The 13,995-nt window shown below is 40.1% G+C and overlaps 1 protein-coding gene across 7 annotated transcripts in view; it reads right to left on the reverse strand.

Moving 5' to 3' along the window:
- fam135a (family with sequence similarity 135 member A) overlaps positions 1–13,995 on the reverse strand; it is a 34,498-nt gene continuing 20,503 nt past the window's right edge. For 2 of the 7 annotated variants that reach the window (XM_066696594.1, XM_066696593.1), the window contains 16 exons: positions 13,786–13,974; positions 13,226–13,352; positions 12,727–12,880; positions 11,666–11,743; positions 10,908–10,957; positions 9,747–9,905; positions 9,510–9,583; positions 8,917–9,071; positions 6,285–8,580; positions 5,510–5,670; positions 5,230–5,321; positions 4,876–4,973; positions 4,197–4,348; positions 3,764–3,874; positions 3,031–3,144; positions 1–1,340 (listed from right to left, as the gene is read on the reverse strand). In XM_066696594.1, coding sequence (XP_066552691.1) covers positions 1,135–1,340; positions 3,031–3,144; positions 3,764–3,874; positions 4,197–4,348; positions 4,876–4,973; positions 5,230–5,321; positions 5,510–5,670; positions 6,285–8,580; positions 8,917–9,071; positions 9,510–9,583; positions 9,747–9,905; positions 10,908–10,957; positions 11,666–11,743; positions 12,727–12,880; positions 13,226–13,352; positions 13,786–13,974 — 4,216 coding nt within the window. In that variant the 3' untranslated portion in view covers positions 1–1,134. The remainder of the gene's footprint in view (positions 1,341–3,030; positions 3,145–3,763; positions 3,875–4,196; positions 4,349–4,875; positions 4,974–5,229; positions 5,322–5,509; positions 5,671–6,284; positions 8,581–8,916; positions 9,072–9,509; positions 9,584–9,746; positions 9,906–10,907; positions 10,958–11,665; positions 11,744–12,726; positions 12,881–13,225; positions 13,353–13,785; positions 13,975–13,995) is intronic. The other 5 variants (XM_066696597.1, XM_066696595.1, XM_066696596.1 and 2 more) reach the window with 5 other exon arrangements.

Raw genomic sequence — 13,995 nt, forward strand, 5'->3', positions numbered from 1 at the left:
TTGTCTTTATTAATGGTACGTTTAATGGGAAAAGTGTGCAAGAGATGGTACAAACCACTTTATGACAAAGAAAAAAGAACATGCATTAGTTCTATTAGAACAACGTTTCAGTTTTAAAAATACAAGCAAGTTTTGTTATACTGTCTTTCATTCAACCAGACATAAATATAATCAGATCAAATTAAAAAAAAAAGAGAGAAGTAATCGTGTCAGCCACCATTTTGGATAAACAGATCCCCTAAAGGTTTGATACCTTGCCTATACTCAAATCGATAAAACACATTTTGTACACTTAAAAACCCTGATGTAAAATATTGACATTATACACAACTATGTTTTGTTCTCTGTAGAAGCAATGTGCTTTCCTGCCCCCAAAGTTAATGTTGTGTAAGTATATTAAATCACAATGGAATTGAAAACCATACAAAACCAAAGCTATCTTCAAGGCAGCTTTGTTCGACTACATTCAAAAATCTCATCTTACTTACATGGTACACTGGAAGCATTGGAAAACTATGAATGCAGTAATAAAAGTCACTTTGAATAGCAAAAATTACTGTTCATTCTTCTCAGTAGAAAAATCTTTTTCCACAGGTATGATACAAGTTAATGTAGAGAGTGAGAGAAAAATAAATTGCCTTTTGAAATGATAACATGAATGACTCGTGACTTGGTCAGTTCATCAAAATAAATATTTCTTTTAGCAGCTACATTTTCCAGTTGAACATTATAACTCATTTGTTTGAATTGAAGAAATAGATAATAAACCATTAAAATATACTAGGTCTTTCATAAATAAAATGCAGTTAACATTTTTGTAACAGTAACACCACCAAAGTTCTTTAAAGGAAATTAATGTCACAAGAATGGACATACATTAAAAAAAGTCAATTCATAATGAAATTGGCTTCAAAAAAATTAAAAAGGCTGTAGAAAAGTAAAAAATAAAAGAACTACACAGCCACAAATAAACGAGATGATATAGAAACACTGATCTATTTAACCTCCCATATAAAAGTATAAATATCTTTAAAACTCAAAAAGGAATCTGATACAACAATATCAACCATTTTGTGTTTCAATGCAATGAGGTAATATCTTCATTTTCTTCCTCTCTCCTAAAGAACTGTCCGACTACTGAAAATATTTAAGGCCTGCGACCAGGAAGAATTTCTCTAAAAAGATCTCTGAATCCAGAACAGCGATGTGTGCGGCTCTGCCAATGAGTGAGTTGGCCGTGTTGGGCAAAGCGTGGATGACATCGTAGCGCACCAGATTACAGTCCTTGTTCTGCAGAACGGACAGCAGCAAGTTCTCAATCATCTCGGCATACACTGGTCCTGAAAAACAGAAAAGCACATTAATCTGGAATTCTCTCCAAGCCATTTCAACATTTGAGATCTTGTGGGACGTAAGGACCCAGACAGAACACTGAAATGTTAAATCTTAAATAGAATCTTCAGAATGTTAAATGTGATTTAAAATCTGTAAACCCATCTATGACAAAAGCCCCCATCATATTTTTTATCTTTGTAATAACCATATAGTTTGCATAGTGTTTACCGCCTGTGGAGGAACACTAGAATATACACCGATCAGCCATAACATTATGACCACCTGCCTAATATTGTGTAGGTCCCCCTTTTGCCACCAAAACAGCCCTGACCCGTCGAGGCATGGACTCCACTAGACCTCTGAAGGTGTGCTGTGGTATCTGGCACCAAGACGTCAGCAGCGGATCTTTTAAGTCCTGTAAGTTGCGAGGTGGGGCCTCCGTGGATCGGACTTGTTTGTCCAGCACATCCCACAGATGCTCGATTGGATTGAGATCTGGGGAATTTGGAGGCCAAGTCAACACCTTGAACTTGTGATTCATCAGACCAGGCCACCTTCTTCCATTGCTCCGTGGTCCAGTTCTGATGCTCACGTGCCCATTGTAGGCGCTTTCGGCAGTGGACGGGGGTCAGCATGGGCACCCTGACTGGTCTGCGGCTACGCAGCCCCATACGCAACAAACTGCGATGCACTGTGTGTTCTGACACCTTTCTATCAGAACCAGCATCAACTTTTTCAGCAATTTGAGCTACAGTAGCTCGTCTGTTGGATCGGACCACACGGGCCAGCCTTCACTCCCCACGTGCATCAATGAGCCTTGGCCGCCCATGACCCTGTCGCCGGTTCACCGCTTTTCCTTCCTTGGACCACTTTTGATAGGTACTGACCACTGCAGACCGGGAACACCCCACAAGAGCTGCAGTTTTGGAGATGCTCTGACCCAGTCGTCTAGCCATCACAATTTGGCCCTAGTCAAAGTCGCTCAGATCCTTACGCTTGCCCATTTTTCCTGCTTCTAATATATCAACTTTGAGGACAAGATGTTCACTTGCTGCCTAATATATCCCACCCACTGACAGGTGCCATGATAACGAGATTATCAGTGTTATTCACTTCACCTGTCAGTTATGTTATGGCTGATCGGTGTATATATCAAATATATTCTCATGGTTATGTTTCTATATCTTTCTTTTCCACATTCTCCAAAAAGAGTGTAACGTTAAAGGAATACAGAGATTTGTTTCTGGGTTCTAAACCAACAAAAAGGTTCGAACTGTTGTATTTCTGAAGGAAAATGTTTCAAACTTCTTTGATTTTAATAAGTAATTAATTCCTCTGGCCTGTATATTCTGATTCTGAGGAGGTTGATTACAGCATTTAAGAGTCCTTTGAAAGCAGGTTATTAAGGATAACACCATTTTACTCAACAGCACCGAGTACGACTATAATTTACATTTCAAAATGCTTTCTAATTTATACATTCGGTTAACTGCCGTAAATAATACATCATTAGAAAAGGGTTACTGAGGCATTTAGTTACAAAACATTTCAATGCTACAGAGCACACACGTCTCAGAGTGAGGAATAAATTACTCCGGGCATGTGTGAAATCTGCATACTTAACATCACCGGCTCAACTGTGACCAGGACCATAATGAGTTATTGCCACGGAATAAGACGAGATGGGAGTCTCACCTGACTGCTTGTCCTTTAAGGCTGTTTTGCACATCTCAATTCGAGCGGAATGATAGGGGACGTAGCGGTCCTGGAGAGAGCCAACCAGGACCACGTTTTTGAAGAACTGAAGGCCTGAAAAAATGTCAAATCAATAAAACATATTTCAGTCATTAAAAATGGCATGAGTCTACGGCGACACTTTTACTGACAGACAGAGCCTCCCCCATTGGCTCACAAACACACCGCTGTCCCGCCCACCAGCAATCCCCCAAAACATCAAGACTCCTCCCCAAAGATTTCAATAACCAATCCTGTGGTCCGTTTTAGTTTTGAGGGAGGTCCTTCTCCAGTAGGCGGATGTTTCCTCTTCAATATTTATATGAGCAGACTCTTCCATTGTTTCTTTTACAGACCGTGGGTTGACACTGTTACATTTCTTTTGTTATTTTATCCTACACCTTGTATTTTAATTAGTTAGTTTAAGTTTCAGAAAATTCCCTCCAACTTATATGTCTGCATTATATGTTAATGAGTAGCATAGATTTTCAGTTAACTGGGATTGTCGCTATTTTAGAGAGTGTCTTAAAATACCCACAATGCCTTGCATGATTGTCTAAGTAAGACCAGTCTAAGGAAAGAATGTTTTGTTCAACAGCTGTAACTGAGTGTCTGTCATTAGTATGACTTATAATTATTAAGACAAAGACTTAAGTCTGTGTTTATGCAAACGGCCCCGGGTGTTTGTACTTGCCTGCTTTTTTACTCAGCTTGTACAGAAAGGTTTGGCGAGGGTCCGAATGATCACGACACGTCAGCTGCAACAACGACCCAGACTTCTTCCACTTCTGCATAAACCACAAACCTGAAAACACAGCAACACGGATGAACCCGAAACTTCACAGAAACCTACATTCTACAAAGCGAAGCCGTTTTATCATACTCTCGGGTTTCTCAAAATCCTTTTTCAATTATTGAACATAAAACCTCATAACCTTGTAATATTTTCATTAGACATGTAGACTAATCTTTTTTATGCATTAATTTTATTCACTGGAGTCTATATTGCATGTCAGTGATTGTTAAACCATATAAGCTGCCTTTGTTAAAGGTGTCTGCTAAATGATGATTTACTGTGATTATTATAAAATGTGCATTTTACATCAGTGCAAATTCCTTATGCTTACCAGTGTTGACCAATGCTGAGCTATTGTAAAGAGTGCCAAGATGTGGCCCAGACAAGGACAGGAACGTGTGCAGCTTGCTTAGGTAATATTTAAACCTTGGCCGGGTTAGGACTGAGCGAATAATTAAATTCCCCAGAGAGTGTCCTACGAAGCTGTTGAGATAGAATGTCAGATCAGTCTCAGTCATTCAGGATGTTACAGCACACTTGGAAATGGAAAATTAAATGCTGTCTGTGAGGGCAACAAAATCTATAAACCTCTGCGGGTTAGTCTAAAACCCAGCAATGGGAAAGACGCCAGCACTGTCTGCGTCTCACACGGTCAAAGTAAGAGATCAAGAAATCTGAGCCACAGTGATTGTCTCATATCAAACAGCATGTTAAAAAACATTTACATAATAAAAACGACATGTAAATCCTGTTTAAATCAATACTTCAACCTAGGTGACAATTGCATATTTAAATCATATAACGATGTTTCTTTGTGAGGGTCTTTTGTACAGTATGCAAGCCCACAATTTAGTAATTGGTTTTGCATTTTTCCATGTGGGGAAGGGTACAATTTTGGTTCACATTGTAATAATGCTTTGCTGTATCGTGGAAATACACACAGTGATGGTCACTAATAATACACTATGAAAATGTAAGCACAGTATTTAGCCATACCGAGCAGAACTTGCCTGATTTTGGAAATAGTAAGGTTGTAGATCTGAATATACTGTACTATTTCATCCAACAGTCGATCCGTCATGGAGTCAAAATCAGCAAAAGTGTCATTCTATGATGATATGAGGAAAACAAATCCATTAAATATTAAACATGAATTCATTATTTTGAAACAATCTGTGCAAAGTATTGTACAAATATATCCTAATGACTATATATTTACAACTGACAACTTTAAATGACAAAAGCTAACATTCATCAAAGTCACAAGAATGTATTAGTAAACATAAGTACCAGTAAAAATGATTGATGTTCTTTAGAAACTGCTAATTTCCCAAAAGCCGCAGGTCGACAGACTAATTATTTACCTGGTTTCGCTCGGACATCAGAAAGTCAATCCGAGCCCCTGGGAGTCCCAGTTCCAGGTAGGTCTTTACCAGGCGCAAATCAGCACTGTTACCTGGGTTTTAGGGAGGAAAACCAATCTTTATCTTAGTCTAGTCCAGTCCAATTTTTCATGTCCAATTCCCCATGACATATTCTACTAATGTGCAGTATTAGTAGTACATTCCCCCATTCTCTCTCATGGCTAGACTTTTTCCACTTTTTTCCATGACTACTGTCAAAATGAAGGCTAGGTCTGCTCACCATCGAGCCCATGCACACACACGATGAGGTGAATGCCCTCCTCAGAGCTGTCATCCTCCTCCATGCTGAAATAAGGGACGCTTGACGCCAGGCAAGGTACGTCGCTATACAAGAAACCAGGCAATTTCAACTGCTTCAGATCTTCTTTGGCCTGGACAAAACTGGATTAGAAAATAAAACAAAAAATACAACATGTCATCGTGCTTTTCCTTATTTTTGCATGCAAATGGTAATATTGTAGTAATTTTGTGAAAATCACGACATTATGGGTGACAGTATGGAGAGAAAATAAATAATTCAGCAATTACTGAATAAAATGAATTAAGACAAATTAAGTTTGATCAGAATAAGCAGTTACTAAATGCAAACTATTTATTAGTCATCTTTTCACTCAGTATTATTTTACATGAAATAAAAGCGGTTTGATTAAGTTAACCCTGAATTCTATTAGAGAACAACATGTGATTCATCGTCCATTCATCCAGACTCTAAACTGAGGGATGCTGACCTGTGTGAAAGGCCTGTGGCACTGCCGTCTGATTGGTTTATGCTCGTAGATGCTAAAATTATAATGCAAGCCTCAAGTGTTTTATCATTAGTGGCCTAGTGTGCCAAGTGAAGTGATAATCCTCTTGAGATATTTTTAGCATCTTCATTTCAAAACATGAATTATAAAGTCGATAAATTGGAATAATTAATGTTTTACTTTTCATTATGTAAAAAATGGGATTCTAAATTAATTAAAAAATCCAGCAGACATTTTTCTAGCACTTACGCATTCATTTGTGATATGGGGGCACTTTCATACCAGCGCATGGAAACTGCAGAGGAGGCCACCGCATGGCTGGGCTGCTTTGTAACCGTGTCTAGCTTGCTGCTCGAGCAGGCCAGGCTGCAGGGAGAGTCCCTCATGGCAGAAGTGAAAGACAAACAGCTGGGGGTGCAGACCCCGGGGAGGTTTCCAGCCTCCCGGAAATGTTCCATGCTTAGTGGCTCTGCCTGCAACCCTCGCTCGTCCTCGCTCACCCCATCGCACTCGGAATACTCGGCGCCTGCCACTCCATTCACATAGTGGTCGTCCTCCCCCTCCTCGTAGTATCCGTTCTCGATCATCTCCTGGTCCTGTTCCTCCTCCGGGGGCTCCTCGGATCCCTCTTGGACACTGAGGGTGCTGAGGGCTGTGGCGGCACACTCCACAGGGCTGATGTCGGAGATGTCAGTGCTGCTCCGCGAGCCGAAGTAGTTCTCCACCAGCCCCTGCTTCACGATGTGGGTGCTGCTCGTGGCAGAGATGCTGTTCATGCTGGCACTGGACTGGCAGCCCATCTGTGGCTCGCCCGTCTGTGGCTCGTCTTCTAATACCATAATAGTGGCTCCTTCCTTTATTGTGGTGTCGGCAGTACTGGGCTCACCGAGGAACACGATTTCAGTTTTGTGTTCAATAATGTGTTCTGGAGGAGTGAGGGTTGAAGGATCAGGAACATTAGTGTCCACATCTCCTTCATCAAGTGTGGGGCCACTGCTGCATGGCAAAGACTGCGACTGATTCCCCTGTCCAACAGAAGCTATTCTGTCTCCTGTGACTAACAGCTCCTGGGTGCTGGGGGTCGAAACTGCAGTTGCAGCAGCAGTAGTTGTAGTGGCAGTGATAGCGGACGAAGTTGCTGTAGTTATAGAGTTGTAGTTCACTCCACTCTCCAAGTCTCCTGAAAACACCACACACTGCTCCTGAACAACGACACTTGATTTCCTGTTCCGGTCATGCTTGGGCTGCTCACTCTTACTGGAATCCTGCAGGGACTGGCACTCTAGAATCAGGGAGATCCGGGAGGTGTCGTCTCCCTCGTCGTCCGAAGGCAGGGAGTTGATGGACGTCAGGGACGACTGAATTTCACTCACCGCGCTCGTGCTCTCGGTGCAGAGGCCGTCCATCATGTTTCTCACGCTGCATTCGGGCTTTAGCAGCTGGGGAGGCGGAGGTTTCTCACTTGGCTGGGAGCCCCGGTCCAGAACAGGTTCAGACACCAGGTCCAGATATGGCTGCGTCGCAAAAGAGCTGGGCTCACTCTCGATCCCCGAGTCCGACAGGCGAGAGGAAGCACAGGTAGCACCGACGTCTGGCAACTTGATGGAATCGCCCCCGACCACTAAGTGCACCTCCTTGGCCGATGCACTGGCTGGCTTGGGATGCGTACTCTTCTCAAAGACAAAATCAGTGTCATCAGTTAAAGCCTGCGTTTGAGATTCCACATCCAAGAACTCAGTCTGTATAACCTCCGGGATGACCCCTGTGTGTCTACCGTCAGTCCGACATGGCAAGATGACTGTCACTTTCTCTCCCTGATAAGGATTTGTGTTACATGGTTTAACTTCGATTTGCCTGACTCCCGACACTGGGGTAATTTTTTGGCTACATAGTTCAGGTAGTGGATTCTTGTGCATCGACATGGACTCGGCTGCTAGAGCTCCAGTGTCAGCCTGGGGCTTCCTTTGTGCATCCAAACTTGAGAGATTAAGTGCATTTCCTATTTGGCTGCAAGTGCTGCTGAGATCATTACTGGTAGTGGAGTCGACAACACTGTGTCCTGTATATAAGGGTAGGAAGTGAGGTTCACCGCTTTCACTCAGCTGTTTAGTGTATGTCCTTGTATCGCTAGTGAACTCAGTGATTAAAGCATCAGGCTCTTCCTTCTGATTGGTGGAAGCCTTTCCTTCTTTGGACTTGGAACCGTTGTCCCCAGCAGGACCTTTCAAGCACTTGTATCCTACCAGGACCACCGAATCCTTTGAACTCTGCTTGACAAGTTTCTTACTGTTCTCAATTTTCATGTTTTTCTTCAGCTTCATTGCCTTCCCTTTTGATTTCATAGATTCCTCATGTTTGCTTTTTTGGGGCTTTTGCAGCTTCTCGTTTTCAGTAGGCCACATAGCGGAGACCATCGAAGGTCTAATTTTCAGTTCAGGGCTTGGGTAGCCCATGGCACTGCACTCCTTGAGCTCCGATTTGTCAGACTTGCTGGACACAGAAGCACTTCTTGCATTCTGAGCACCAAGCCACGGTCCATCCAGATCTTAATAGGAAACAAAAAGACATACATAATTAGGCACTGCTGTTGTACCCTTGAGCAAGGTACTTTACCTAGATTGCTCCAGTAAACGCCCAGCTGTGTAAATGGGTAAAAATGTAAAAATAATGTGATAAACTGTAACAATTGTAAGTCACCCTAGATAAGGGTGTCTGCTAAGAACTTGAGTAATAAAGTAACTGTAGCTTAAACTTGTCTACCTGCATAACTGCAATTAATGCATACCTGTAAGCGATTACAAATAATTACAAATCAAATTGACCTCAATTCTGCCTATAATTTCAGTTGCTGTTTCAGTTCAGGTTCTGTACTCAGACTGACCTTCTGTAATAGAATCCAGGTATCTGTCCTCAAATATGATGGGTAGAGAACTGACGTCACCATCCAGATCCGCACACTCCACAGGGAGCGGAGGGAGAGAGTTGAAGTAGGTGGAGTTTTTAATGGCCGCAGTCATCTGTAAGTGGCTGTGAGCACTGGAAAACACCAAGAGAGACAGTACAGCCACTTAAGACTTATTCATTATTAAAATGATAAAATAACAATATCATCACTAGGGAATTACCATGACTGAATAAAGAAGCTATTTGAAATCATAATATTAAAATGCAAATCAAAGTGCAAAGCAGATACAAATATGAACTTTCCAAATTAAGAGTGCTTGCATAAATTTGATTTTTAGTATGGAAATACGAAGCTTTGGGACATCATGCACTAAAAACACTTTTGTGGATTTCCAATACACAGGATATCTAAAAAAGCAATGAAGAATAATACATGTTGGTTATAAAGTAAAGTATGCAATACTAAAATATCGTTTGTTTCCTGGTTTAGCTAATGGGGATCCTAGTAAAATTTGAAATTACTGGACTGTGGAAAGAATCCAAGGAAAGAAGCAGTTTGAAGTCACTCACTGTAGTTCTTGATATGCAAGAGCAGCCTGTCTGGGATGTTCGAGACAAAAGAAGGCTTCTGCAAATCTTCGTACCTGCAGAACAATTACAGACCACAAATTACCTAAGCAAATCAATAAGAGCATTCATGTTTACGGCCAAAACCAGCTTTTATTACACTAAGAAGAAACTGAAAGAAGAAACTAGAAGAAGGTTAAGTGGTTGAACTGTCCTCTACAGTGAGGCCTCAATACTCACTCTCAGTGTGTGGTGCTCTTGGGCCAACAAAGTTGTTACGTCTTTCTGCAAGGAGACCACCTCCAGAAACTGACCCCACAGGGCCATCAGAAGAGAGCAGAGTTGGGCCAGGTTCATGTTAATCAGCTCTGCCAGCTCATCGGGATTCTCCCCTTTCTGCTGCAAGAGATCACAGATCCAACAGGTGGGCATTGTGGGCAGATCCAGACATCCTGGGAATAAGTTCTTCCAAGTTCTGAAAGCACTACAGATTGAAACTCTTCCATAATTATTTAAAAGCAAACATGGAAATTGCAGATTCAATAACAAACAACCACTTAATCTTTAACGGTCAGTTATCAAATGTAATTATTTTGTATAAGAGTATAAATTGTGTAATTGATATACATAACTCTGTCTCAGTTGACTTTATAAGTGGGCTTTTCATGAGATCTGTAAAAGACGCATAGTGTTTAAATCTTGGAAAAACAACAGCAACTTATGATTATTTTGAAACACTGTGCCTTTCTTACCCAGAGTGCAAGGGAAATTAAACTTTGCAGCCATATAAATTAACTGCAAATCCATGAGGAGGATTTATTCAACATGACAGTAATATTCCAATATACTTAATTTATTAAAAAATATGAAATCAATAGAAAACCTTTTTAAATTCATAGCTAGCAGCTGGGGAATGATTAAAATAGCATGTTATGTACAAGGAAACAATTATTCCCATAATTCATTATTCTGTTATGGTTTAGTGAACAGAATAATATTCAGAGTCCACGAAGCAGAAAATATGTTGCTAGGATATGCGCTCAATAAATAGGCACATTGCATAGTAACTAATTCATGATCACCAATAACATGTTCAGGGCGTCTAGCTAACCACGCGTTTACATTTTCAGGTACTCGGATTACTCGGCTGTGTATTAAATATTAACATGGAAATGATGAATGCCAAAATAAAAAATAAACAACTGGAGGAAGAATGATACTAGAGACGTTAGTTGTAGTGTCTGGATTTGTTATGTGGGAAGAGCACCTAAGCTGTACAGCCCTAACAAACATGTCACAAAAGAGGTTTCTAGAAGGACAAACATCTAATTGGCTAATGTACACACTGAGCTGTGTTACCTCTGTATAAAGCATGAATACTACTCCGAACCAGATACCTACCTTTACCTGATCACACAGTTCAGAAAGGCGCGCCTCCACATCCAGCTTTTCTGAAAAATAAACCAAATCAGAGTATTAAATATTCCGAAGGGCGTATCCCAGCAGACTCAGGAGCTAACAAGAAACAATTTACACTGCAAGAGTCAGTGAATCAAAATCCTTTCACTAGCATGACTTCAGTCTTATTTAGAAAGGCAGTAAACCTGCTAAGAAATATGAATAATGATTGACATGTCAATCATTATTGTTTTTTTTGTTTTGTTTTTTTTACTTAAAATGAACTGGGATAACAATGGTGTATGAAAATGTTTGGAAATAAAATCACAATGAGTCGATTGGGTCAAACAGATTCACATTTTGAGAAAGGAAGAGAGCAAGTCAGGTAGTTCTGAGATGCCATTTCACCCGCTGAAAAGTAACACCACCACTAGGAAGAGAAGATCAGAATCAGACGTTGATTGAAAGGACCCGAGAACAAAAATATCCGATTTTAAAATGGGAATGAATGTGAACTGGTTCCACACACACAAAACAAAAACAAACTCAAAAGTTTGGAAAACCGGCTTGATCAACTTGCAAAGATCAAAAAGTTGTCATAAAGGCTGGTTAAAACATTGGGCAACAAAAGAGTGTACCTGTGATTATTGCTTGGTTACTGTACGTGTGAACTACACTGTGAAAATACAGCCTTCATGAAAAATTCATAGGGGGAGAAGTAAAGTGACAGGCAAGTTATTTCGAACGGGTCAGGAACATACCTATGTAGACAGGTCTCTGGCTTCGGGGATAGGGTCGTCTGAGTACTCTCTCATATAGGACTTGCATGCTGGGCTTGGCTAGTTATAGGATTGCACATATAGGCACATTTATTGTATTTTTCTTTTTCGGATTCAACCTAACCCTCACACTTACATAGGTTAGCCATTGTGCAGCGACAAACCAAAGCATGGAGGGGTACATCGTGTGGAACATTATCTGCCACGCATGTTAATTAGGAAGGGTGTGCTCTTGTCAATGGGCTTCAGAAAAAAAAAAAGGTAAAGATCTACAGGAAACCTAAAGAAAAGAAACTACAAACAAAAATGCACTGCATTCCAGCATTAAAAAAAATTATGTTTAATAAGATGTTAGTCTAGTGATGTTTTATTTATTAAGTGAGCATTAATAATTGCATGACCCTGTTAGAAAAACGTGAATTCCTGAATACTATTAAGGAGGCTTTAGTAAAGAATAGGGGCAGACTGTTAGTCAGGTTAGTATGCTGCAAAAGCTAAGATTTCCACAAGCGTATTGAGCACTGACACAAACAAGTGAGAAAAAACTAGAATAATTTAGTACAATACATTACTTCTTCAATTTTTACCAAATATTATGTTCATATAATAACAAAAAACACTGAAACATATACAATGTATTAAGTTTAAACATTTGAGAAGTATATTTAAAGCTGTATTTGTTTCTATTTAAAAATAAATCAAAGTAAAAACTATATTATAAAAAATTAAACCTTGGTTTTAAAAACAATGGTCCAGGTGAATTCACAGTGAAATGTATCATAAAAAAAATATCATACCCATCCATGTTAATGGCATAATGTTTTGAGTTATAATACAATACAGTGCAAATTTAATATACCAAGAAATAATCAAGCTTTAGCTTCAGCCTGCAACACCAAAACTGGTGTTTACCATAACAAAAATTAAAGTATGATTAAAAAAATGCATTCATGACCTACAAATGATACATGCATATATAAAGGAATTTGATTTAAAATGTGGGGTACACACGGTACCTTAGCAGCACCTCAATTTAAGCGTACCTAGTTCCATTCTGTGAGACGAGGGTAGGTCCTTTGACACCATTGTAAAATAGTTGAAAAGCCCCTGATACGCAAGCAGCAGACTTGCACAGAGGCTGTAATGAAAATTGTAGGCATGCTGCAGGCAGTGCTCCGAGACCACAAACGTGCTGCCCTGGGGAAGCAGTAAAAAAATAAAATAAATGATCAAATTACAGTGTCTAGGAAAACACAAACACAAAAACAGCAGGCATGTTTCCCCCACCATGATTGCACTACTTAACAGCAGGAGAAAATGAATTCTGCCACCTTAGTAATATGTGTATGCTATATGCAAGCTATAGTAAATAAAATGAAAATGTTTTGAATTTCTGCACATAAGTACTTACTGTTCAGGGTTCTAGATTACATCTTTCGAAAATCATATGATACATGCTAAACACACAACCAAATGGTAATGGTTAATAAACTCATCTTCAACATCAACACTCAGATGCAAAAGAAAAGGTTTATTTCTCACATCAGCGGAGAGCTGCTTTACGTAGCTGGTGCCAAAAACAACATTTTCCAGGTTAGGAATTAGGGAGTCTTTATTCTGAGCTGGGGCATTTCTGTTGAGCCAGGTGTTCTTTACAGGCCGAGGAAAGCTATGAAAAAACAAACACAAGTACGTGAATAAAACAAGCACAGATGCATGCGCTTTCAGGTGTGCCTCTTGCGCATACCAACTCTCCATACCTGTAACATGAATACATTTTGAAATTTGAAGTAATTGGTTACCCAGTACCTGCTGGTAGCCCCTTTGTAAAACTTTCCACAGAGAGGAAAATGTAAATAATTTAAGCAATTCTAAAAGAAAGAACTGAGAACAACTGTGTTCATACAGCGTGACTCAGTGCTTTAGAATGTGAAGTCTCATTATCAGGTTGACTCAATAACTTAAAAATAAACAAATGCAAAGATACTGACCCGTGGTTTTCTCTCATATCTATTATAATTCATACACTTCAAACTGTTTTCAAGTAAAATACATCTCAAAGCATTTGAGAAAAGACTGCTTTCAAATTCAGTTCTGCTTACCTTATAAGCGGCTGATGTAGTGCAACCAAGGAGCCATGAATGGCCACCGACATGACCGAGAGATGGAAGTAGTCAAACATGACGTTGACGTGCTGGTGGACTCCTCTGTGGAGACTAAAGTGCAATCTCAAGGTGCGACTGCTAATCATTTGTAAGGATGTCAAGTCTTCTGGCCTGGAAAACAAAACACTAGGTGAAGAGTAAAATTTC

The sequence above is a fragment of the Amia ocellicauda genome, chromosome 23 (genome assembly GCF_036373705.1).
Source record: "Amia ocellicauda isolate fAmiCal2 chromosome 23, fAmiCal2.hap1, whole genome shotgun sequence".
Lineage (NCBI taxonomy): Eukaryota > Metazoa > Chordata > Actinopteri > Amiiformes > Amiidae > Amia > Amia ocellicauda.